The 25,314-nt window shown below is 34.8% G+C and overlaps 1 protein-coding gene across 24 annotated transcripts in view; it reads right to left on the bottom strand.

Annotated features, from left to right (window-relative positions):
- FUBP1 (far upstream element binding protein 1) overlaps positions 1-25,314 on the bottom strand; it is a 34,354-nt gene that overhangs the window by 6,821 nt on the left and 2,219 nt on the right. For 8 of the 24 annotated variants that reach the window (XR_009493601.1, XR_003033405.2, XM_024988269.2 and 5 more), the window contains exons 2-19: positions 21,297-21,387; positions 20,403-20,465; positions 19,544-19,582; positions 18,551-18,590; positions 18,045-18,097; positions 17,881-17,952; positions 17,699-17,756; positions 15,868-16,030; positions 15,676-15,774; positions 15,449-15,550; positions 15,095-15,197; positions 14,893-14,993; positions 14,371-14,512; positions 13,560-13,720; positions 10,623-10,774; positions 10,456-10,535; positions 6,773-6,910; positions 4,799-4,873 (exon numbers count right to left, since the gene is read on the bottom strand). Coding sequence is in view for 20 of the 24 variants with exons in the window: in XM_024988269.2 (XP_024844037.1) it covers positions 4,799-4,873; positions 6,773-6,910; positions 10,456-10,535; positions 10,623-10,774; positions 13,560-13,720; positions 14,371-14,512; positions 14,893-14,993; positions 15,095-15,197; positions 15,449-15,550; positions 15,676-15,774; positions 15,868-16,030; positions 17,699-17,756; positions 17,881-17,952; positions 18,045-18,097; positions 18,551-18,590; positions 19,544-19,582; positions 20,403-20,465; positions 21,297-21,387 (1,732 nt within the window). In the remaining 4 variants the exon portion in view is untranslated. Of the gene's footprint in view, positions 1-4,798; positions 4,874-6,772; positions 6,911-10,455; positions 10,536-10,622; positions 10,775-13,559; positions 13,721-14,370; positions 14,513-14,892; positions 14,994-15,094; positions 15,198-15,448; positions 15,551-15,675; positions 15,775-15,867; positions 16,031-17,698; positions 17,757-17,880; positions 17,953-18,044; positions 18,098-18,550; positions 18,591-19,543; positions 19,583-20,402; positions 20,466-21,296; positions 21,388-23,795 lie in introns of all 24 variants that reach the window. The other 16 variants (XR_009493605.1, XM_059883844.1, XM_024988295.2 and 13 more) reach the window with 8 other exon arrangements.

Here is a 25,314-nt window from a genome sequence, read left to right as displayed (position 1 = left end):
TGAGACACAATTCAAGTAAATCTAAAACCAGTTTCAGTAATTGTCAAATATCCTGGTACTAAGAATAAAAAAAAAACCAACACACATTTTTTTTTTTTTTTTTTAAAACAAACTGCCCACTGCAAAGCCTTCTGACTTGAGGCCAAATTTATTTAAGGCAACGATGACGTCCACTACAGGTTTAAAAATGGAACTAAACTTCATTAAAAGACACTCATTTTTAGAGAGGAAAAAAACTACAGTTACCATGGAGACATATCAAGAAAATATCAAAACTCAAATTTTCACTGAAAAAACACCCCCAAACTCAAAATATTCCTGTGGAAAACTGAAAGTAAACATGTTATACTCCAAGAAACATAAACACGTGGTTAAGTCACCAACATCTGACACTCCAATCTTGAAAGCATCCATAGAAAAACTCATTCCACTCCTATATGAAGAGCAAACGCGATTCTTTTTGCTCAGCTATAAAGTAGGGAAAGAACTTTTCCCGTCTAATCTTTTTATGTTTTGGATCTTCCTCTAGCCTCTTGCCCTTTGGAAAGGCATGTACTTAACCTGTTCCCTTTATTCTTTCCCTCAGTTCCAAAACTGTTTTGACGTGAGACAGTTTAGTTTATACTTCAGTAGAACATTACTTAACATTTACATATAACGTGACAATGTAAGAATCTTAATTTCATTTCATTTCAGAGATAAGACTTAATCACCCTAGAGTTCACATGCAACATTCCATTACAGCCTAAGAGACAGTTCCGCTTGAATAGATTCCATCCTCAGACACCTTTATCTTTCCCACAATCACTCTCTCCTGGCTCTTTTAAAGGCTTAAGGTATCATATGCTAGGTATCATATGCTAAGGGTTCAGAGTTCACTGTATCAGTGCTTGACATTAAAAGGGCCTCTCTGAAGTCAAACTTATCCCCAAATGTCATCACTTACTCTCTTTTCAAATAGAAACTTCCTATATCTCTATTTTGAAGCCCTGTTTCTCTTTAGGGAGTTTACTTAGAAAAGTTTCCTTTCGTTCTAGCTTCAAAAGCACACACATCCAGATTACTGTCATTCCTTATATGGCAGCAATATGAATTTCTTAGTTTCTTTCATTAACCTTCAAGTATCTCATCTTTAAGAATTTCTCTCCTAAGTTTTCTTTGTGCTAATTGCAGGTAATTTAGAATTCTCTTAGAAAACTAATTTAAAAACAACTTATCTGTTTTCAACAGAGGTCTATTTTAATAAGCAAACTGAAAAATCTATAATGTTATTGTGGATTTTCTTAACAGAAAAAGCTGAAAAGGCTTCAAAGTCTGGGACAGTTCTAGTATGGTGACAAGGGCACTGGATGGAAATCAGGACATCCAGAGTCCTAGGAAATCCTACCTCTGCCACTTGGAAGATTAAAAATCTCTACAAATAAGGGAGTTAATTTGGAGATAAAGATCATTGTCTCTCCCTGGTATTCTAGTACTCTTTTCTTTCCCTTCTATTTAAAAACATCAAAGATTCAACTGATAAGTTTTATCCTTTAAGGTCTCTTATTTGTAGCTATCCTAAAAAGGTCTTAAGGACAAGCAATGCACTTAAAAGAAATCAAAGTGGTTAAGCAATCAATCATATACCAAAAAAATATCCAAAACAGAAGAAAACTTCCACAGGAAAAATAGACCTTGTAGCTATCATTAAGGGAGAAGGAAATGGCAACCCACTCCAGTGTTCTTGCCAAGAGAATCCTGTGGACAGAGGAGCCTGGTGGGCTGCTTGCTGTCCATGGGGTTGCACAGAGTCGGACACGCCTGAAGCACCTTAGCATGCATTCATGCATTGGAGAAGGAAATGGCAACCCACTTCAGTATTCTTGCCTGGAGAATCCCAGGGACAGAGGAGTCTGGTGGGCTGCCTGCCATCTACGAGGTCGCACAGAGTTGGACATGACTGAAGCGACTTAGCAGCAACAGCAGCAGCTATCATTAAAGATCACCTAACATTATTTAAGATTTACATTTAAAGGGAATCATTCAACCAGTTCACTTTGCTTATAAAATAACAGCTTATACCTGCAGTGCTACAGAAAAATAACAAGTGAAAAGAAGGCAAGGGTTAAGGAGGATCTTCAGTCAAACATAGTGTTTTAAGTTATTTCTATACCACCTTTTCCCACAAAGGTTTCAAGACAGACCAGCAGACTACCTCTATAATTACAATTTTATACAGCAGTCAGCAGGGAAAAGAACACAAACAACTTTTTAAAAGGCAAAGTGAAATGTCTACCCTTAAAAATAAAGATTTGAATGGTTAGAACTTGCAGATTATACAACATATTTTGGGTGAGTAACACGTGAATTTATTAAATACCTAAGTCTACCAACAGGGTTTGTTTTTACCCAATTTCAGTATTAATGTAGGAATCATATAAAGCATACTGCCCATTGTGAAAAGAAAACTCTTTAACCTTTAGTAATGATGCTATTTCATAAAAGCTAGTGACCACAGGTCATGTCCACTATGTTGTTAAGGAATGATTACTAAAACAGCATTCCGGGTTATTCTCAACAGTATCCCCATTTGGGCAATAAATTGTGTGATCGCCCTAATTACAGTATTCTGTCTTCAAGTCTTTTTAAAATTTCTTTTTGCAGAATTTTAGTTGTTATAGGTCTGCCTGAGATAAACTGGGTCAAGCTGGGCCACAAATACATAAATTAATGAATTTGTTACAACCTCAGGAATAACATATAGCAACTTTTCTAGAAAGCCTAAGAGGAGAAATTATTTTTCGTTTTTTAAAAACACAAATTAGCTGTGTAAAACATTCTCATCACCAGTTTTATGTACTTTTATATAAAGATTAATAGAATCACCATTCTGGAAATTTTTTTCTGTGAAAAATGGCAAATATTCTTTGGCAAATAACCCTGAAATTTACACTGAGAATCAATCACAAGTAGACTGTTATTTTATGATAAACCTATCACCATAGATACTTTCAATATCAGTGCAGAATGGGCAAGTTTATATGATTAGCTTGTTTGTCATTTCATTTTAAATGACTAAGAGAATAAGCACATGAGAAACAGCCAGATCTATCCAGAAGTACATCATTGGATTTGAAATGGTCCCTGAAAAATGCAAACATAGGAGACAGGTTTGGACGGCTCAGATGGTAAATGCCTGTCTACAATGCCGGAGACCCGGGTTCGATCCCTGGGTCGGGAAGATCCCCTGGGGAAGGAAATGGCAATCCACTCCAGTACTATTGCCTGGAAAATCCCATGGACAGAGGAGCCTGGTAGGCTACAGTCCATGGGGTCGCAAAGAGTCGGACATGACTGAGCGACTTCACTTTCTTTCATTTTCAAGAGTTCCAAAGTCTGGTTCCACCACTGTGTAGTTGTGGGACTTGTTTCCCAATCCGTACATATGTCAGTGAACAGACAGTAGCCCCCTACCACCCCCATCCATGGTTTTGTTTTCTGCAGTGAAGTGACCTAAGGTCAACCGTGACCTGAAAATATTAAATAAACAATTCATAAGTTTTAGACTGCACATCATCCTGAATAGCAACATGAAATCTCATGCTGTCCCTTTATCTGGCATATTCCACCTATTAGTCACTCAGCAGCTATCTTGTTTATATAATGTTGACTGTCCCAGTATTGCAGTGCTTGTGTGTCCAAGTAACCTTTATTTTACTTAATAATGGCCCTAAAGTACAAGAAGAGTGATGCTGGCAATTGGGATATGCCAAAAAGGCTTTTCCTTTAAGTGAAAAGGTAAAAAGTTATCTATTTAATAAGAAAAAAATTGTATGCTGAGGTCGCTAAGATCTACAGGAAGAACAAATCTATTAAACTGTGGCAGAAAAAAAATTCGAAGTTTTGCTGTCACTCCTCAAAATCCAAGTTACAGCTATAGTATGTGACACATAGTTACAGTGTGTGACATATGGTTGGTTAAGATGGAAAAGGCATTAAATTTGGACAAGGTATTTTGAGGGACAGGTCATTCATGTTCACTTTCATTCAATATACTCTAATTGTTCTATTTTATTAATGTTGTTACTCTCTTACTGTGCCTAATAAATAAACCTGATAATAGGAAAAAAGCATAGTACATATATAGAGCTTAGGACGATCTGCACTTTCAGGAACCCATGCGGCGAAGTACTTAGAACATATCCCCCATGGGTAAGGGGGGTGGGGAACCACTGATACAGTATTTGCAAAGCACTTTTATTAACAACTGTACTCTCCATTAGAATATAATAACCAGAAGGGCAGAACTCCTAGGTGTTGTGCCCACAATCACATTCTCAGCATGTATTTCTATGCTTAGCATGTAATACACGTTCTATGTTTACTGAATGAAGAAGACAGCAATTCCAGGTGACTGTTTCTTTTTTCATATATGCATATGTTTTAATTAACTTCCTTTATCACTGTAGGTTACTTCTGTATCTGTTTATTTTGCAGAAAAAATAACACTGCACACAACCAATTATTGCTTGGTGCTCTATATTTTAGTTTCAACTAGTAAATTGTGTTTAGAAATAAAAAAACTTCTTAACCACAATTTAAACAATGATTTGTAATGACCATGATACTTCTGAGAGTTCAGTGATTTGGGAATGTATCCTTCTACACGTCAAGATTTTAAATTACTGGACAAAAGAAGTCCAAGGTACTAAAACCATGGAAAAAACATGCTTTTTATCAAAACCTTTAACCTTTTAGTGTGGTATTTACTGAATATTTTAATTTAATAAAATGCATAAAAATGAAATGTAGAACATACCCATTTTCTTGTAGTACTCTTCCCAAGCCTTGGTATAATCAACCTGTCCAGCTGGAGCTGGATTCTGCTGATCTCCTTATTCAAGAAAAACAAAAAAATTATGATTAAGGTTTTTAGAAAGCAATTTTGGCCGCTGGGGTGTTTTTGTGTACGTGTGAGAGGAGTTGGGAGTAGTCTGTCATGGGGAATGAGGGGAGGGAAATGCTGTGTGGTAGTGGCATCCTTGCTGGTGCCAAAGACCCACCCAGGATTCTGGGGGAAGAGACAGAGTGGGCAGAAAGATGCTTCATCTATTTAGAATAGTAGTTACAGTGAGCATAAGTAAATTCATTGGTCAAATAAGAAAACACACTGAAGATACCAGGTCTTTCACCATGTATAAGCATGGAAAACAGAAAAGCTAGGAAAAAACTTTCAAGTCTTAGAATAGAATTGCAGGTTATATGAACATACAGTTTAAAAATTATATACACATATGGATATTTATGTATTTTTATACATATGTAGGTATGCATGCATGTAAATTCATTTCCTAGCTCTGCACACTGAATGGAGCTAGTAGCAATAACACCTCAGTGGCAACAAACACAACTATTTAGCTTCTAAATATCATTATCTACTAAAAAAAATTAGGGCTCCTTGGAAAAACAGTTAATTCAAGGGCTGAAGCTCCAAAAACACAAAGTAAGCATCTTATTGTCCAAGAAAGCAGGAAAGTGCTGAAAGAACTGACAGGCATGTCAAAAGAATACAGGAGCCATCGTGAAGGTGCTCCTGACTGGCCAATCTGGCTAAGTTTAAAATAAAACCTATTAAATCCATACTGACATAAATAAATAGAAAGAAAAGGAAACCTCTTTCTTATAGTAAAATACCACCTAATAAATGTAGAAAAATGATGGAAGCAGAAATTATCATATTTGTAATTGAATTAGGTAGGTACTATCAATGAAGGCTAAGGCCTTCAATGAGGAACAGAATCCTAAGTTCAGCTGAGAAATCTTTTTTCTAAGGAAGTTTAGCTGTAGTGTTATGTTTTGATCAGAAAGGTAATTTCTCTTTGCTCTAGCAGTTTTATAATTTGTACTAGTTCTTTATTTTTGTTCTCATTTTTTTTAAAAAAGTTAAAATTATAAATCACGTCTAATCAAACTGAACTGTAAAACTTCTACTGTGTCTTTAAGGAAACAATAAAATTATCCCACTTGTCCTGCCAAAAAGAGAATAGAACAGTGGTATAATCACTGTATAACTTTCCTGCTGCTGCTGTAACTCTGCAGACAGTATTAATTTCAAAGAGAAAAATGGTGTTTTTATAGAACCTTGGCAGACCTCATTCATTTTTTTGCAGTATTCTTGCCATATTGTATGTAAGCAGGAACCTTGATCATGACCTCATCTTCATGAGAAAAGGTTGAAGGGACCTATGGTTGACCCATAAGCATCTCACAAAAGGTCTGTACTCTTTTGAAAGAAAAAGACAGGAATTATTTTTGACTGGTGAGAAATTGTTGGAACAACTGGTAAAATGGGGTAAGGGCTATGCCTTGGGATAGTAAAAACAATCAGTGTTGATTAACTGATTTTGAATGCTGTGTGATGGTTATATATATTTTTTGAGAAACACAGAAAGGAGTACTTAAGAGTAATGGGCCATTAAGTCTACACTTTGGTCTTAATGATTCTGAAAAAGACTAATGACAACAGATATGGACACATAAGATAGGGTAATGGAACAGATGGGGGAGATACACATTTAACAGCTAGATTATCTGGGTATTCTTGGTAATGTATCTTACAACTTTTATTGGTTTAACAGTTAACTCAAAGTAACTTGTTTTTAAAAACTGAAGGCTACTTAAGCTATTATTAACTAAGTATTATAAATATGGGGGTATTATACACTGATGTACTTCATATATATTTCCAAACACAAGTTTTCACTTCTATATAAAAAATAAATTCTTTAGTTACCATAGTTACCTTGTCCATTGGTTTGGGTTGTAGTTGGTGCACCAGCAGGAGCTGCAGGTGGTGGCTGTGCTTGTTGCTGGTAATAGTGAGCATAATAAGCAGCCCAAGCTGCTGAATTTGGATCCGTTCCTGTTTTAGCTAGAATAAACAAAGTTATACATTTGCATCTAAAATCCATAATCAATTAATCACACACACCCCCCTCTCTAGCAAATAAACAGAACTCCAAGTTAACTGGACATTAAAAAATAGTAGGTGGAAACTTACAAATTCTTCTATTATTTTTACTGCCATATTATTTTAGAAAACTGAGGCTCAGATTAAGTTCCTAGAAAACTAGCTTGTGGCAAAGCTGGGATAGGAATGAAGATCTTTTGGTTTCAAATCCAATGCTTTGTCTCCTAAACGCTTTGTCATCCTGTGTGGTTTTCCTAAATCAAGTTTGCCTCAAGTACAACAGTCCTTATGAAGAATTTTCAGGAACTAGCCCATATAAGAAACAATTATTTTATAACCATGAACTGTCCTATCTTCTTTCAATGAAGAGCCAATTAAAAAATCTTGGAAAAAGAAATCCGTATTTCATCTCATGATATTCCAGTGATTATCCTAAAAGATAAATTTGATGTCACTGTCCTATTTGAAATTATTTCCTGGTGTCTTTAGGACTAATAAAACTTTTAAGGACAGCATATCATTCAACGCTTTTACCAAGATATTTGGACACCCTGGCTTATACTTTCCTTTCCAGCCTCTCTCTGCTGTCGGTATCTTTCCAACACTCAAGGTCGGAACACAGTAAACTGGCTGTATTTTTCAAGTCATCATGCTCACATCTGGGCCTTTCAGCACGTTACACTTCCTCTGCACTTGACTGACCCTCACTCAATTTTTCATAAAAAACTGATGCATTAACAGTATGGGACTTTTCAGTCAGAAAAAGAAATCTTCTTACTGATTCTTTTATACTTGGGAGCATCATAGGATGCTATATCTTTATTAGTTTATATCCTCAAGAAAAATCCTGGTAATTTCCTTAATCAGTCTAAATCTATATGAAAACCAGTCTACACATATGACTAATACATATTGAGAACTTACTAAATTCATTCAATATAATAGTCATTCATCATTTTATAGATAAAACAGACTTTAAGTTCAAAACTTGCTTGCTATCCCATAATTAGTAAGTTGTAAGAGTAGGACTTATTCAAGTCTCTTACCTTCTGAAGTCAAAGTTATGGGACTTACTGCACAAATCTTTCATACTCCATTGATTTTTTACAGGAAGACTTAATTCAGAGAATACTGACTTTATTGTGAATACAGGGCCACATTAAAATTCCAGGGTATTTAACACAAAATCACAATTTCATTTTTTTAAATTTTCATTTCAATTTTATTTAAAAATATTTTGGTTTTACAAGCAATATCTAACCCTAGATGCTATCTTTTAGCTAAATGGTTAAGTAACTTCTTTCCCAAAGGCACTGCTGAAACCCACATTTAGTTATACCAATTCTTAAGAGTGGCGACTTCACCACTACTCCAAGTGGGAAAATGAGATTGTAATACAGAGACCACTTATTTTTTAAAACGAGCCAAGGAAGATCCGCTTTTTCTTTCTATACAGAGCTGCTACTGCTAAGTCACTTCAGTCATGTCTGACTCTGTGCGACCCCATAGACGGCAGCCCACAAGGTTTCCCCGTCCCTGGGATTCTCCAGGCAAGAACACTGAGTGGGTTGCCATTTCCTTCTCCAACGCATGAAAGTGAAACGTGAAAGTGAAGTCGCTTAGTCGTGTCCGACTCTAGTGACCCCATGGACTGCAGCCCACCAGACTTCTCTGTCCATGGGATTTTCTAGGCAAAAGTACTGGAGTGGGGTGCCATATACAGAGCTATTCAAACATATAAACCATTTTTTTTTCAGTAGCTTGAATGAACAGAACATAAAGTTATATATAATTTTTGATATTTGGTCTTCATCAGCAACTCTCACTTCAACGGCATGGCCTCATACAAGGACATCAACCTTTCTAGGCATAAAGAGTATATGAGGAGCTACATTTTTTTTTTTTTTTTTGGAGAACAAGTGCTTTACAATGTTGTGTTGGTTGGGGCCACTTCCTATTTCCATCATTTTTTTCAATCTTACTACTTACCTGAACAGAGCACCCAAATAGGTGCAATCCTACAGATTCAAGTTAACCAATATAAATCTGCCCCTTAATTTTCTCAGTGTCTTCAGTGGTGTGATTCCTCAGCTTAGTAACACCATGCCTTAGCTTACAAGAGGGAAAGAAAAGTTTTTCCACTCTTTAAAGACTTTTAGACTATTATACAATAAATCATATTTGACCTTTCTTCTGATAAGTCCTTCTATTAACAGCACAGTATTGCTAACACTTTAAGTACCCTCTTCTGCTACAGAATGTAAATTCATTACTCATACTCAGACGTCAGCACACTTCTTGAATGTGTGAGTTGAGGTTATTTGCTGTCATGTTGTATCATCATATTCCAAAAAGCATACCTCTTGTTATTCCAAAGAGCATGAAAAATGAAAGCGTGTGTCACTCAGTAGTGCCTGACTCTATGTGACCCCATGGACTGTAGTCCACCAGGCTCCTTTGTCCATGGAATTCTCCAGGCAAGAATAGTGGACTGAGCTGCCACTCCCTTCTCCAGGGGATGTTACTGACCCAGGGACTGAACCCAGGTCTCCTGCATTGCAGGTAGATTCTTTACCGAGTTACCAAAGGCATACCTCCTATGAAATTAAGGTATGTTAAAATATAGGACCACTCTAAATACTAGAAATCTTTAATAAAGTTCACTAAAATAATTGCAATCAAATCATTTTAGCTGTTTTTTAAAATATATATACATACATATATATATATATATATATATGCACAATAGTATGAAAAGGAATCCTTAATTCAGTACCTTCCTTGAAACTACTCCAGTGAAAAGGTACACAGTAGGTGAGAAAAAAGGACCATAAAAATTACTGGTTTCAATGAATTCCCTCTTTGACCGTAATGGAAAGTAAACTACAGGGTAGGAAAAGATTCAAGAATAGGATAAAACGTAACAAACATATAAATCCAGATCTGAACAGAAAAAATCTTTATCTAAATGAATTTTAAGAGTTCCAACATGCAGATATTTAATATAGGCCTGACTTTTACTAATATGTGAAGTTATCATATCAGGAATACTAAAATAGACAATATACTTGCATATCTTATTTGAGAATCTATAAGTTTAATGCCAAAGTATTAAAACACTTCAATTGACCCACATAATTTTGTAAACAAATGTACATTATTCTTTCAAGGAAAATGTCACAATTAACAGACAATATATTTGATGGCACTAGCATCTAAAACCTAACACACTGTACTTCTTCCTATAGCTTTGGCTTTTAGCATTCAGCTGTATCATTTTAGAAGCAGAGAAAGCCAAATGCAGGAAGAAAAACACTCATGAAAACAGACCATATTCCCAACAGTCTTATTTGCTATAGTAGAACCAGAAGCTAACACTCCTGCTAAAGGAGTGAACAAGTGCAGACAATGCACACAATATAGATTCAACACTAGGAATACCTAATGAATGTAACAGGAGTGGCAAGCAAAAACACAGATTATACCAAATGATAATCATCTTTTACCTGGATCTGGAGGGGCTTGTTGCTGCCAATGTGGGTATGCATTTCCCCACCCTTGGGGAGCATAAGGGGCTGGAGGGCCACTGAAAAGACAGAAATCAATTTAAAAATACAACTTACCAAAATCTGTAATCTTTGAAGAAAAGCCAAGAGCAAAACTCAAAACTTACTGAGGAGCAGGGCCAGGCGGTCCTGGATTATAAGGTGCAGGGTTATATGGTCCCATTGGAGTTCCTGGTCCAGGAGGCCCAGGAGGCCCATGGGGGCCAGGGACACCATGGGGCCCATGGGGTACAGGTGGCCCTAAAGGATTTACTGGGCCCTGCAAAAAGACAAAAATCACAAAGACAATAAAGGTTAAACATTTCAAAAGTCAAATAACCTTTCATTTCCACACCTTTACCTACCTGTAATCTAAAATTTATGTTTTTCCTTCATTCCTTACCCATGCTGCAAAAATCTAACTCTACCACATTAATGAGACATGTAAAATTAATTCAAATTAACAGTATTAGCAAAGACCTGATACATTTCCTTTATCTTCTACTCTTTTCAGACTACTCCCTTTTCCATTATTTCCCTTTCCTTGTACAATTCTTACTTTTACTATTCCTTCATCATCTTAATCACGGAAGCTTACCAAACATCAAGTTCTTTCCTTTACCTCTTCTCTCTCTGCATCAACTCTACATCTACTCTCCTAACATTAATCAGAGAAATATCTTAACAACATAGTGAAATGGCTGATGAATATTTTACCAATAATGAATACTAAACCAGTAATATTTAGCAAGTTCTTCTTCAACAAAGTAGCCTTCCTCCTAGCCCTTCTGTCACTGAACCACTTTTGAATCAATAATTTAAGTTCATTTTCTCCCTTACCCTTTATCATAATTTTCTAAATACATCAAGGATTTCCTTTTAATTGATTTAGTAAGTCACAGACTACTTCATATCCATTTCATGTTATAGTATAATTAATAATGCTTAGTTGATTCCTTTTTGATAATCCCAACTTGTAAGGACAACTAGATTCACCTGCTCTAAAATAAAATACTGTTAGTACTCACCATGTGACAATTTGGACAAAAATGCTTAATCTATATTTGGTTGTCAATTTTCTCACAATAAAGCTAAATACTTCATGACTTTTAAAATCCCTTTATTAACATTATCCCTCACTTCTATTAGCCATAACCTATCCTTTCTAAAGAGTAAAAAAAAAAAAGATTACTGGAAAAAAAAAGTAGCAACATTTTATAGGGCAGGCATGCTTTTAAGTGATAGACACACATACTTCAAACATTTCATCCCTATAACCCTATAAGGTAGGTATAATTATCCCTACTTTCAGAAGAATGAGAGGCAAAAAAAAGTGTAAATATCTTCCTCTAAGATCATGCAGTCAGTAAATAATTGAGAGTATTTTGAACCTGGACACCTGACTCAGGAGTCCATGTTCTTAACTGCTTTTCCAGAACAACCTGTCTTGTATGTTCATCAATCCAAATGCAATCCTAATTTTGCTAATGATAGCAAAATCCAAAACCAAGGAGCACTAATCATTCTTCTGGCATCAATTCTTGCCATTACTGAGTCCAACAATTATTTTCCTCATGTTTTTGAACAATTACATTTATTCTCCTTATCAGAGAACTTAGAATATTTGTGTGTATTTTTAAGGTATTCTTAAGTGTCTTTTCTACATCTATTTTTGTTTTCCCAAGCATGGAGAAACACCTCATTCAGAGCATGGCAAACATCAAGGAGAATTTTCCTAAGATATTCTAATTATTAATAATAAACTAAGAAGCTCCCTCACAATATGTTAATTCTTCACAGTAAAATAAACATAGTAAAGCAGTATTTTGGGGGCTCCAAAACCACTGCAGATGGTGACTGCAGCCATGAAATTAAAAGACACTTGCTCCTTAGAAGAAAAATTATGACCAACATAGATAGCATATTAAAAAGCAAAGACATCACTTTGCCAACAAAGGTCTGTCTAGTCAAGACTATGGCTTTTCCAGTAGTCATGTACGGATGTGAGAGTTGGACTATGAAGAAAGCTGAGCACCGAAGAATTGATGCTTTTGAACTTTGGTGTTGGAGAAGACTTTTGAGAGTCCCATGGACTACAAGGAGATCCAACCAGTCCATCCTAAAGGAAATCAGTCCTGAATATTCATTGGAAGGACTGATGCTGAAGGTGAAACTCCAATACTTTGATGGAATTTTGCCACCTGATGGGAAGAACTGACTCACTGGTAAAGACCCTGATGCTGGTAAAGATTAAAAGTGGGAGAAGGGGACAACAGAAGATAAGATGGTTAGATGGCATCACTGACTCAATGGAAGTGAGTGTGAGTAAACTCTAGGAGTTGGTGATGGACAGGGAGGCCTGGAGTGCTGCAGTCCATTGGGCTGCAACAAGTTGGACACGACTGAGCTAATGAACTGAAAGCACTATTTCCTCATTATTTTCAAACTTGGTTAGGTATCAGGATCACCTGGAACATTCTTAAAATTAGACACTGGGCCCTACTGCAGACATTCTGAATTACAATTATATGTTACATGCTGAAATGTAAAGCACACAAGCTGTCTACATTCCAAATTCCCCTAGATGACTGTCTGGAGCCAGTCTAAGAAATAGGATAATAGGATAATGTAGAGTTCTACTTTAATGAGGGGGGAGGCATCTGATTCTTCTTTGCCTCACCAAGGGTTGCCCTTAATAAACAGTAAGCAAGCAGTAACAGTCACCAAGTAAGTCCTTAATAAATAGTGACTTCTGGTTAACTATCTATATCTTTTAGTATTTTTCACAACCCTCTACTAACCCTAATGTTGTAACTCAAGTAATGTCGTCTTGTCTTATTTACCCACACTCCAGTACAAGATTTTGAATACCTGTAACTATATAACTTTTTTTTTTTTTTTTTTTTACTGCTGGACAATCTTTTCTATATTGTTAGGTATCTGTTGTCATCAGATCTATAATTTTAGAGTAGAAATTAACACTTTTCTTATAGGAACGTATGAATTAATGTCTTATATAACTAACAGAACCTGTGGTAACAATAGGACGTTTAAAGCATACTCACACCAATCTTTTCTTCTATGAGTTGCCGAGCATAGTCTATTTGCTGTGGAGTGCCACGAATTGTAAATAACTTCATATTAGGATCTGCATTAGGTGGAGGATTTCTCTGAAGTTCTATTCTTGCACCAGACTGTTGGCTTATGCTTTTTATGGTTTCACCCCCTAAAATCAAAACACAGTAATTTCTTTAAAGATTCATAGGATACAAGTGGAGCTATTCAAAAGGAACTGATTATAATTAAGGAAGTTTTGAATAGTATCCCATCTGCCAATATGCTATTAGGAGTTTCCATTTATTCTACATTTTAAATCAATTTATATAATATACAATCAATCATAATCATACACTTTAAAGTTTTAAGACATAGTTTAATATGTCTGTACCCAACCTTAAAATGAATTATCGTATCAACACTTGGTTCAAAGAAATTGCTTTTATAAGCAATGAGAAGCTAACACAATGACTTAAGAATTCAAAAACTTAAAAACATGTGTCAGGAAACAGCAAAATAAACAAAAACACTCAAACCATTTTCCAGGTGAGAAGAAAAGTTTTTTACACTAATAATTAAACTGCTGATCCTCTTCTCTAGAAACCAATGTGATTCAAATCCCACTCTAGATTTAAATACATATAAGGCCCTTCATTTAGGCTTTAGCTGTTACATATCAGCATAAGAACACTTTCCTACTAAAATACAGCCAAAGAAAAATCACTGCTATTCATCTACAACAACAACAGAAATAGCATCCAGAAAATCAGATAAAGCATTAAATTATTAACCACACATTAATAGTTTTAAATACATTGCCTTTTCCTATTATTAATCCAGTTTTCCCAGTTGGGACAATGAAATTAAATTCCTGTAGTCCACCAGGTGGTCCCATGTTCCAGTTGCCTTGACCTCTACCTCTTCCTCGACCACCAGGTCCAGGTCCACCAGGATTACCAGCCTAAAGAGGGCAAAGACAAAGTCAGAAGAGTCAGAAACTCTTCTTTCCACAATAAAATTATTGCATGTCTATTTCCCTCAACTTTCATTTTTTCTAAATCTTAAATTTAGAGAAGCTAGGAGACGCCATCCACCCCCAAATCAACAAACCACCACCACCTTTTATTCTTTTTTACTGTGGTGAATAAACTAGTGCACTTATGTAGCTGCCCTCCTGCTCCAAGATGTGTACCTTAAAGCAATTTAAACTTCCTAGCAATTAATAAAGTTTCATCAAACAGATTTTGATTTAAAAACTATGGAGGGGAACTTCCACATTTAATGAAGGAAAATCTTCTTTAATGAAAACAAAGCAATGACAATATTAACATTCTATCAAACCTGAACACTTCGAAGGAGGTCTGTAATAATCTCTGCAGCATGCTGACATCTGTCTGGAGGTCCTGTTATTTGTGCTATTCTATCAGGTGTTGTTCCATCATCTTCAAAACAATGAAACAAAATTGGATTAATTTAACATTAAATTAATGAGTGTTAAAAGAAATTGCCAGCAATGCTTAGAAAATTAAACATAAGTACTCACCTGGCTTAAACTGAATTCGAACACCAGCATCATTTTGTATTTTTTTAATCATCTCTCCATTTCTTCCTATTACAATGCCAACAGCAAATCTTGGAATGGGGACCTTATGCAAAGAAAACTAAGTATCAGGAAAGCCATTTCCTGAAAAATGTATCTGCCTCAAACCACAGAAGCACTATATTTATATAGAAGAGGTTAAAAAGATACAAAATACACTGTATTCTAAGTTGAAAAGTTGCGGGGGTGGGGAGGACAATACCATGTTAGAGAAGGCTATGTAACACAAAACAGGGAAAATCCTAGTTTATTTATGGACTAGCATTCAATCATTTCTGAATTGGTATTTTTACTTACATCTATTCCTTCATTTCCTCCTATTCTTGACCCATACTCATTCCGAACTTCTCTGAAACCACCTTGATCACGAATTAACTCTAACACCATCTCCTTGGCTTGCTGAAGTACAAAAAAAATTACCCAATTTAGGAAGCGTGTCTCAAAACATTGTAATTAGTCATGCATGTTTTACCCACTGCTATCCACCCCAAATCCCCTACTGTAAAATATAAACTTAAGTTTACTTGAACTTTGTATGGGTCTCCTGTAATCCTAAGAGGTTTGTCAGCACCAGTATTCTGAGGTCCATCTTGGATCATAACCATTTTAACTCCAGCCCGTTCCTGTTAATCACAGAAATCAGACGTATTAACAAAAGGGGAGAAGGAGGAAACAGGCTTCAAAATAGACAAAGTAATCATTTTAAATAGTAATACCTGAAGTTGTTTAATAGTCTCTCCCCCTTTTCCAATTACTAATCCTGCTTTGCTAGCTGGAATCATGATTTCTTGAACTGCATTTCCTGGTCCATCACCATGATGGAAGCCAGGGGCTGGTCTTCCTTTTTCAACAATCTGGTCCAGTAACCGTTTTGCTGATCTGTTAACAAATTAATAGTCAATACAAAATAATCAGGTATTTCATCCATCCCAATTCAGATTTAGGTGGCCTAAAAGTAAATTTTAAAAATTCAAAGAAAATATCATCAATATAAAAAACTGAAACCATGCAATAAATTTTCCAGGTATATAATCTTCAATATTTTTGAGAACAGTATGAAACTTCCAAGAAGACATACCCTACTTCTAAAGTTATCTCAGAATAAAGCTCATTCATCCAAAAATTAAATGATGCATTTATTTTTAAAACTTTACTTTGGTTACTCATGTTAAAATTTATTTATTCATTCAACAAATAATTTAAATATGTCAACTATATATGCAAGGTACTATTCTAGGTTGGAGTTACAGCACTGAAATAACAGTTAAGGTATGTGTTGATGTGGCTTAACTTTATTAAATAAGTAAACACAGAAGGTTAAATAAATAACTCATCTGTTAAGTGCTATAAAGAATATTAAAGCAAGATAAGAAGGACAGATTGTATGTGTGTGTGAAGGGATGCTATTTTATGTAAAATAGATGAATGAGGAATTCCTTGGCAGTCCAGTAGTTAGGACTCTGCACTTCCACTGCAGTGGGGCATGAGTCCAATCTCTGGTCAAGCAACTAAGATCCGGGCAGCTGCATGGTAGTGATCAAAAAGTAAATAAATGAAAATAAACAAAAACTTTACTGATAAGGAGACATTTAAGCCAAGACCTGAATTAAGTACAGGAGTGACTATGAAAACATCTGGGGGAAAAACATCCCAGGGAGAAGAACTAGGAAATACAAAGGATTCAAATGAGAAGTATTCTTGGTGTCCTGAAAAAATAGAGAAGAGGCTAAACAGAAAAGAGGCTACTAGAACAGAGCTGGGAGAATAGCAAAATATGCAGTAAGAAAGGTGGCAGGGAACCTGAGCCATGATAAAGACACTGACTTCTACTGTAAATGGGAAAGCATTAAAGGGTTTTGAACAAAGTACTATATGAATTGACTCACATTTTAAAAGGATCAGTATGGCTGTACTATAATTGGACAAAGCTTAAAAAAAAAAAACAAACAAAAAAAAAACACAACAACAAAAAAAAACAGAAACACCTTGCAGTAATACAGGCAAATGGTACCAGAATTAAGGTGACATGGACGGTGACAAGAAGAGGCTGAATTCTAAATAAATTATGAAAGATAAAATGACCAAGAGTTGCTTATGGATAAATAGGTCATTAAAGAAAGATGAAGTATTAGAACAGTTGTCATACAATGAAATGAAATGAATTAGACAAGTCAAAGTATGGACTGGAAAAACAATGATTCTGTTTTTAACAAGCTAAACTTTGATATGTTTAAAAGACATCCAAGTGTAGAATATACTGAGGAAGCAACAGGATATATACATCTGGAATTAGGGAAAGAAATCAAGGCTGAAGATTCAAGCAGTGACCACCTTTCAAATTTTTTGGTAAAAGAGACCTGAAAAATAGAAATGTGGGGTTCAAAGATGGTTTTATGTTCAGATAAAGGGATTTTTTTAAGCATGTTTATGTGCTATTAGAAATTTTCTAGAAAAGGGGAAAAGTAATAGTGCACAAGAAAAGTTGGTTCAATTGCAGGGATAACATGCTTCAGGAAGGAGGGACTGGAACATGATTTTCATACTTACTGGACAGACTCGGGTGTTCCAGTTAACATACAAGACCTTTCTGGAAGGCCACCACTATCTACAATTAAAAACAAACAAAAATCTTAGGCCAAGAAAAGAGTAACAGCATCATTTTCACTAACAACTTTAAATATGCTAGTTTTCTTGTGACTTTGAAAATTACAGCAAGAGAATAACATTACCAGGAGCTATCTGTATTTTACATCCAGATTCCTGTTGTATGCGTGAGATCTGTTCACCTCCTCTGCCAATTACTAGTAAGAAAAAAGAAAATTATTTGCTGAAAGGTTTTAAAGTGTATTTTGACTATGTCTTTTCAAAGCGTCAAAAAAATTAGATTACTTACTAAATCCAACCATTCCATCTGGAACTTTGTATTCTTCTGTCATTACAGACCTGCTAAGAAATGACAGAAACTAACATTTTTCTTCGAAGAAACATAATTTGTTTACAAATAAAAATAAACATAGAAATCTAACAGCTTCTAAGAGCTTAAACTAAGTTTGTAGGCACACACTTAAAATACTCAAAAGTCAAAATATGAGGCCTATGTAGCTAAAAAAGCACTTGGGGTACAGTTCAGAAGTATCATTTTAAGTTATTTTAATCACTTTAGTTTTTCCAAAGGGTGGCTAATTCCACCCATCCTTCCAAAGTATAAATGTATCTCACTCAAAAAGAAAACTGATCATTCACTATTATCTATTTGAGTCAAGGGCTTTAAAGGATTCACACACACACACACACACACAAAGACATGTATATTCACTATATACTAACTTGGTTATATTTCACATTGAATTCAACTAAAACTTGCAAAATACTCTTAGAAAAGCTTTTATTTTACTATACCTTTGCTGCTGATGCATTGGTGGTAACTGTGTTCCAAAAGCTACCAAAAAATTAAACGAAATAAAAATTATTTTATTTAAATTGACAGATGTTTAACAATATCATCATTTAAAGCAATTCTACAATTTCCCCGACATAAGACAACATCTTGAAAAGAATAAAATTTTACTCAACAGTCAGCAAGAAACTCAGCGAAAGGGCAGACATTATTAACAATAGCATTAAAAAATGTCCTTTTTCAAGTGTTGTTAAGCAAAGATTAAGAAATGGAACTGTAACACTTATGTTCAGAGCAGCACAACTCACAGTAGCCAAGACATGGAAACAATTTAAAAGTCTGTTGACAGAAGAATGGATAAAGGAAGATATGGTATATATACAGAGTGAAATACTATTAGCCATAAAAAAGAATGAAATATTGGCATTCACAGGAACATGGATGCAACTAGATATTATCGTACTAAGTGAAGTCAGAAAGAGAAAGACAAATACCATGTGATATCACTTATATGTGGAATCTAAAATATGACACAAATGAATCTATCCAAGAAATAGAAATAGACTCGTAGGCAGAGAACAGACTTGTGACTGGTGGATGGGGGGTGTTGGAGGGATGGAGTGAGAGGTTGGCGTTAGCAGATACAGACTATACATATATATGGATAAACAACATGTTCTTACTGTACAGTACAGGGAACTATATTCAATATCCAATGATAGACCATAATAGAAAATATAACATCTATCAATTAAAAACTGGGAATCATAAAACAAATTGAATACATAAAATGATTTAGCAACCAAATCTTATAATATATACACTGCCATAACAGAAATGGAAGATTATAAAGATAGAAGGTATATCTTTACAAATAAATTCACTCAAAAAGAAAATTTATGATCTTCAAATAACTTCAAAGATACCACAGAACATAGGAACAAAATCCTGTTATTAAAATTTAGTTTTTAACCAAATTTAAAATAAATACTTACAGTCATTTTGAGGAGCAACTTTCTTAGCATCTGGCTGATCTGCAAAATTAAAGAGTCTTTTAATTTTTTGCCAATAATATAAGACTCAGATCCCCCATACCCAATCAAGAACACCAATATAAACATTTATGGAAGTAGCTGAGGGTATGGTTTATCATTTGAACCAAAACCACCAAACTCAGCCCAAACACTTAGGAATCGAAATAAAGAAAACTGCACTTCTTTCATGCTCTTCATGTTTATAAGATGCACAGACATTAAAAGAAAATTCTTTTTTACTGAATCAAATCACTGACCTTAATGCATGTCAATCACTTTAGAATGATACAAGAAAGTATTTAGTCCATTAGTTAGCAAAACATCACATGCTAAAGTCTAATGATGCTTCCCACTGTAGGAACTGAAGATTGGAAGGAAAAGAACCTATCAAAATGTGAAATTTTGACATATCAAAAGCTGAGTGTACCTGACAATGAACACAAAGCTATGCAAAATAAGTAAAAAAAAAAAAAAAAGAAAGAAAAAATCACATTACAAGGCAATCTCAAGCTAAACTGTTCTACTGTTCCTAACCAAACATTTCACAGCATAAACTTCAGCAGAAACTCAACAACTACATGACTTCATCTTTATCTACATCCTTTACACACATGAATACAATGCATACCTTAGAATAGGCAACCTACAGCTCAAAGTACTACATTCTCCTCCCCCCTTCAAACTTAAATGATTAAACATCAGAATGTTGTGCAGCAAAAATTCAGACACATAATCCAAGAAATATTTGTGTCCATTTAAGAATCCACTGGTTTATTTCACGTTTACATACTGAACACAGGTAATAAATAAAAATTCCTGCCTTTAAAAGGAGAGGGCATTCCCTCCCAGTGTGTTGTACTGCTCGGACTTGTCCAAGAGCCATCTACACATAAAATAAAAAGAATACATTACATACAACATCTGAAGCATCATTAGCTCATTTTTTTTTTTTGTATATTAAAACCTCACTATAAATGTGAAAGACACTTAAATAAAAGGAAACCAAGTACTCCTGATCAAAAGCTACAAATACATTCTATAAGCTCATTCAGAATCCTCCTTTAAAAAAGAATAAAAGGGCAAAAAGAAAATGTATCAAAATTCATACATCAAATCTAAAATAAAAAATACGTGCAGACTTCTAAATTCAGAAGCTTCAACAATTATGTTTTTTAAAAAAATACAAAGCACTGTATATCTACTGTTTTAAGCCACATTTTGAGTTAAACCTGAAACACAAAACAAGGTACTAAAGCAAACAAAAAGGTAACAATGGTATAACCTGCAACACACAAAAGTAGCAAACTATATAGCAACTTCAACCTTTAAAGTGAAATCTCAAATAGCAAAGTAATGAGAATATAGCATCTCAGATTAATTCATGTATGATGAGAAAAACCAGTGAGATGTTTCCTAGACTTTTACTTCAGTATATTAACAAGTTGTCTGTGCAAACTATCAATCTGACACAATCCTAAAAGAGGGAACATAGTGTTTTCTACTAAGACAAAACTGGCTGGTTAACTTAAATTTTACCTACCTTGTTTAGGTCTCTTTTTACCCCCTCTCCTTCTGAGGCCAATATAACCCTTACAATTTTAGGAACCTTATGATAAAAGCAATGTTTCAAAAAAAGAACACTTGAAAAGCAATGAAAATCACTTCAACTAAACTCTGTGTAAAACAATTTAAAATATTTATGGCTATAACTTACCTCCATCTTCCAAAGGTCTTTTTTGTCCCCCATAACCATAGTCATTTGAATTCAGTGACGTACCAGCATCACCTCCAATTTTTGCTGCAATCTTAAAAAACAAAACACATCATCAAGGACAGCATCATAGCTTTAACTATTCAGTACTAAATTTCCTCACATATGCTAAATATCTATCACGTAAGAAAATTAACTTGATAGACAAATTAAAATAATTCGATTTATATCATTAATAACTTCAGACAGTTAAATCATTATCATCTGAAACTTTCTGATATATCTCTATAAAAACAAAGAACTAATCAATCAGGAATCTTTACAAGACTGACTGAAGAACTTTGAGGAAAGTCTGACTCCTAATTCTGTCTTCTCCATGACCATGTGTTGGCTGGCTCAGAGAGAACAGCTGTGAACAGCTTATGAAATGCTAAGGCTATGCTGTCTAACAAGATGTAAAATGCCACTCACATCTGGTCAGTGAGTACTTGATATGTCTAGTCCAAACTGAGATGTACTTCAAGTGTAAAAGACACACTAAGTAGTGAAACTGTGGAACAAATACAAAGCATCCCCCAAATTCTTACACTGAATAAAATAAAATGGCAATATTTTACATACGTTGAGTTAAAATATGTAACTTGCATAATACTTCTTCTGGACAATCTTTTTCTAAGGAAATGTGGAGGTGTGGGGGAAACCTGGGAAGTTGTACATCTAAGTCTATTATAGAACCACGTTCTGGGGCAAACGTTGTATAAGAAATACCAGCCTCACAAGTGAGGCAAAACCAGGGGATATTTATGGCATTTTTCTATGAAAAAGGAAATGGAACTAAAATTACTGAGTGCCAACAGACCAAACTGACTATCTGTAATAAATGTTTATACTCATTTTGTCACTGAATCACCACAACAATTCTGATATAGAGTGCTTATGAGACAATCATTTTACAACTGAAAAACATCTCAAGAGGCATAGCAAGTCAATGGTGAAGTTCCAATTTCTACAGAGCTCCACAGAAATTACTAAAGGGGTAGTCACCAAAGATGGGTGATGTACTGATGTTATTCTTTGAATCTTGAGTATGTTTGAAATTTTCCATGATAAAAGTTAAAGAGAAAATGAAACTTTTGATGACTGGAATTCTTCCAAAGAGAGATCTTGATGTGGAACTAAACCAAGTGCCTCAGGCTTCATTGTAACTAGAAAACTGTGAAGGATAAGTGTATATAACAACCTGAATTCAAAATGTATCACATAAGTCCTGATACTTACATTATCTGTTCCCATATACCAAATATATTTCCTAGGGTTCCCAGATTTCCCTTTTTCTCATCTGTAAATGTAAACACCCACTACAAAGCATATTAGAATTAAATATAAAAATGCTTGATAAAAGAAGTATGTATTTCTTGATGCTATCTTAATCATCTTTCACTTTCTCAAAAGCTTATTTGTATATTTGATATGATTAATATTCTGAAAATTTTCCTCATCACACCTGAAAGTTGTTTTTCCACTTCAGTTTAAAGCAATGAGCATCTGAACTGTTGCAAAGGAACTTAGCTGCTGGGCACTGATTTATAAGTATTTCAGGTCTGAGAAACAACAATATACATGAAGGAAATAGTTTAGGCTGGCAATACCTTCTGCAATTAGCTTTTATAAATACTCTGAGTTTGCAAAGCAGCACTCCTTGAACTCCAAGGAACTTCTGCATAGAAAAAGGATACTTAATTGGATATCTTCTATTTATTGAATAGTTCTAAAAATATCCAAATGAAAACTGATCATTAAGTACACTCAGAAGAACCAGTTAACATATCTCAAAAATTCCAAACCAATACAAAAACATTGTTTGTGTTTAGATGCTTTGGTCCTGTTCAACTCTTTGCAACCCCGTGAACTACAGCCCACCAGGCTCCTCTGTCCATGGGATTTCCCAGGCAAGAATACTGAAGTGGGATGCCATTTCCTTCTCCAGGGGATCTTCCTGACCCAGGGATCAAACCCACATCGCCTGCATTGGCAGGCAGGTTCTTTACCACTAGTGCCACCTGGGAAGCCCCCATCACTAAAAATGTCAGTAAAAATCTTCTAGTAAAACTACTACTATTTGATCAGTTAAATATATATTTGCTAGGTTACTTCACAGGATTACTTTAAGAGAAATAGTAATCCTTAAAATTCAACCTCTAGCTATATAAAATTCTTATGAGACCAGTAGAACTAAGTGTAGGCAACTTCTTTGATTTTAATTTACAATAAAAATACGAGTGTTCTATTTGGACTCTCCTTGCTTCTCAAAAGGGTAAATATTTTTTGTATTTTCACTGTTTGAGCATTGTCCACCTCTCTTCATTGATTATTCCTAGAATCTAAGAATTTTGGAGTTGAAAGAAAATTTAACAGATTCAGCCATACCACCTCATTTTCAAGAACAAAACAATAAAACCACAAACAATAGCACACAAAAGATTGACTTTCAGAAGTAATTACCTAAATGCCCCAAATGACTATCTCCTAAGTTTCAGTCTACATGCTTCCTTAGGCTTTGGGGTCCAACCGTGATTTGGGGTCAGTGGTAATTCTGGTTTTACTGCTTTGTGTCCTTGCCAAATTTCCTTAAGCATTTTGTGCCTCATTCATCTTCTGTGTACAAAAGAGATAAATAGTTTCTCCACTTACCTTGTAGGATAATTGTGGGAATTAAATGAATTAATACACATACGCTTAGCACAGAGACCTAGTATGTACCACATAAATTGCCAGTTACTATGAACAACTCAGCACACTAGAATTCAACAATGCAGAGTTCACAAGACTTCAAATGTTTGGTTCAAAAATTTTAACAGCCTTTTATTTATACTGGCCAAAGACATACATTTTGAAAGAATGCAATTATTTTCAAAACAAAATTTCATCACTAATTCATTAGATATATTCATTCAATTTAATAAATACTGAGTACCCACTATAGGAAAGGTCCTAATGGATTGTTTCCATGTACCAGAAATGTGAAGAGGCTAGAAATATTACTAGGCTGCCACTTCATTAATATTGTCCCCTCTCTACAGTCCTAAGTCTTTATTATCATAATCAAGCTTTGCTATCCTATCTCAAAATATGTTACTAAAAAAAGCCCCCAAAACAAAACTCTCAAATGCTAGTTTTCACTGAAAGAGAATAATGGTAAGTAAAAAGTCAAGAGTTCTATTTTATAAATTTTTCTTTTTATTCAAACATAATAGTCTGAATTACTTTCATAATTATCAAGGAAGAGACTTAAAGAATTGAGTACCTAATGACTAATTTAATAGTTTAGAGGGGAAGTGATGAGGGTTGATAATCTTGCTTAACCTACGATCTACTACTCAGTCTCAGATTTACTTCTATCTTCATATAACTTTAAGGGGAAAAAAGTAGATATGCATTAATTTTCCAATGTTTCAGGGACAGAACTTGTTATCAGTGTGACCACTAAGTATCTAGTCAAACAATTTCAATATCACCCTCTACAGATAAAGCTTGAAATACCCAAATATAATTTCTAAACTATACCATTGGAAACCCTAGAGAAGAAATTTGGTGCCCCTGTGTTAGATTTAGCTCACAGAGTATTATAAAATCTGAAAACTTCACATTAAAAAAAAAAACAAACTATTAGAATTCTCTGGAAAAAAGACCGAGCTCCACTGCCAGATGGCAACAATCAGCTGGAGTAAATGCTACTAGCTTTAACTAGATAGGGTCCAGGGACCCTAATCATTTGTTCTGCTTTCCCGCATAACAAAGAACTGTTCAGCTGAAATGCCAATAGATTTCCCACCAGTATGTAGCTCTTTGAAGGCAATAAGCTGTTCTTATACCTCTTCCTTCCAAAGAACATAGCATAATACTCTGGACAAAGAAAAGAAACTTAAGGTTAGATGGAGATTTTGGAAATACAATTCAGAATCCATTTAATATAAATAAGGAAAAAAGTAGTTCAAATATTAACCTAACTTGTTCCGTAAAC

Source organism: Bos taurus, chromosome 3 (assembly GCF_002263795.3).
Source record: "Bos taurus isolate L1 Dominette 01449 registration number 42190680 breed Hereford chromosome 3, ARS-UCD2.0, whole genome shotgun sequence".
NCBI lineage: Eukaryota > Metazoa > Chordata > Mammalia > Artiodactyla > Bovidae > Bos > Bos taurus.
Note: the sequence above shows the minus strand (reverse complement) of the source record. Positions and strands in the feature narration are given on the sequence as shown.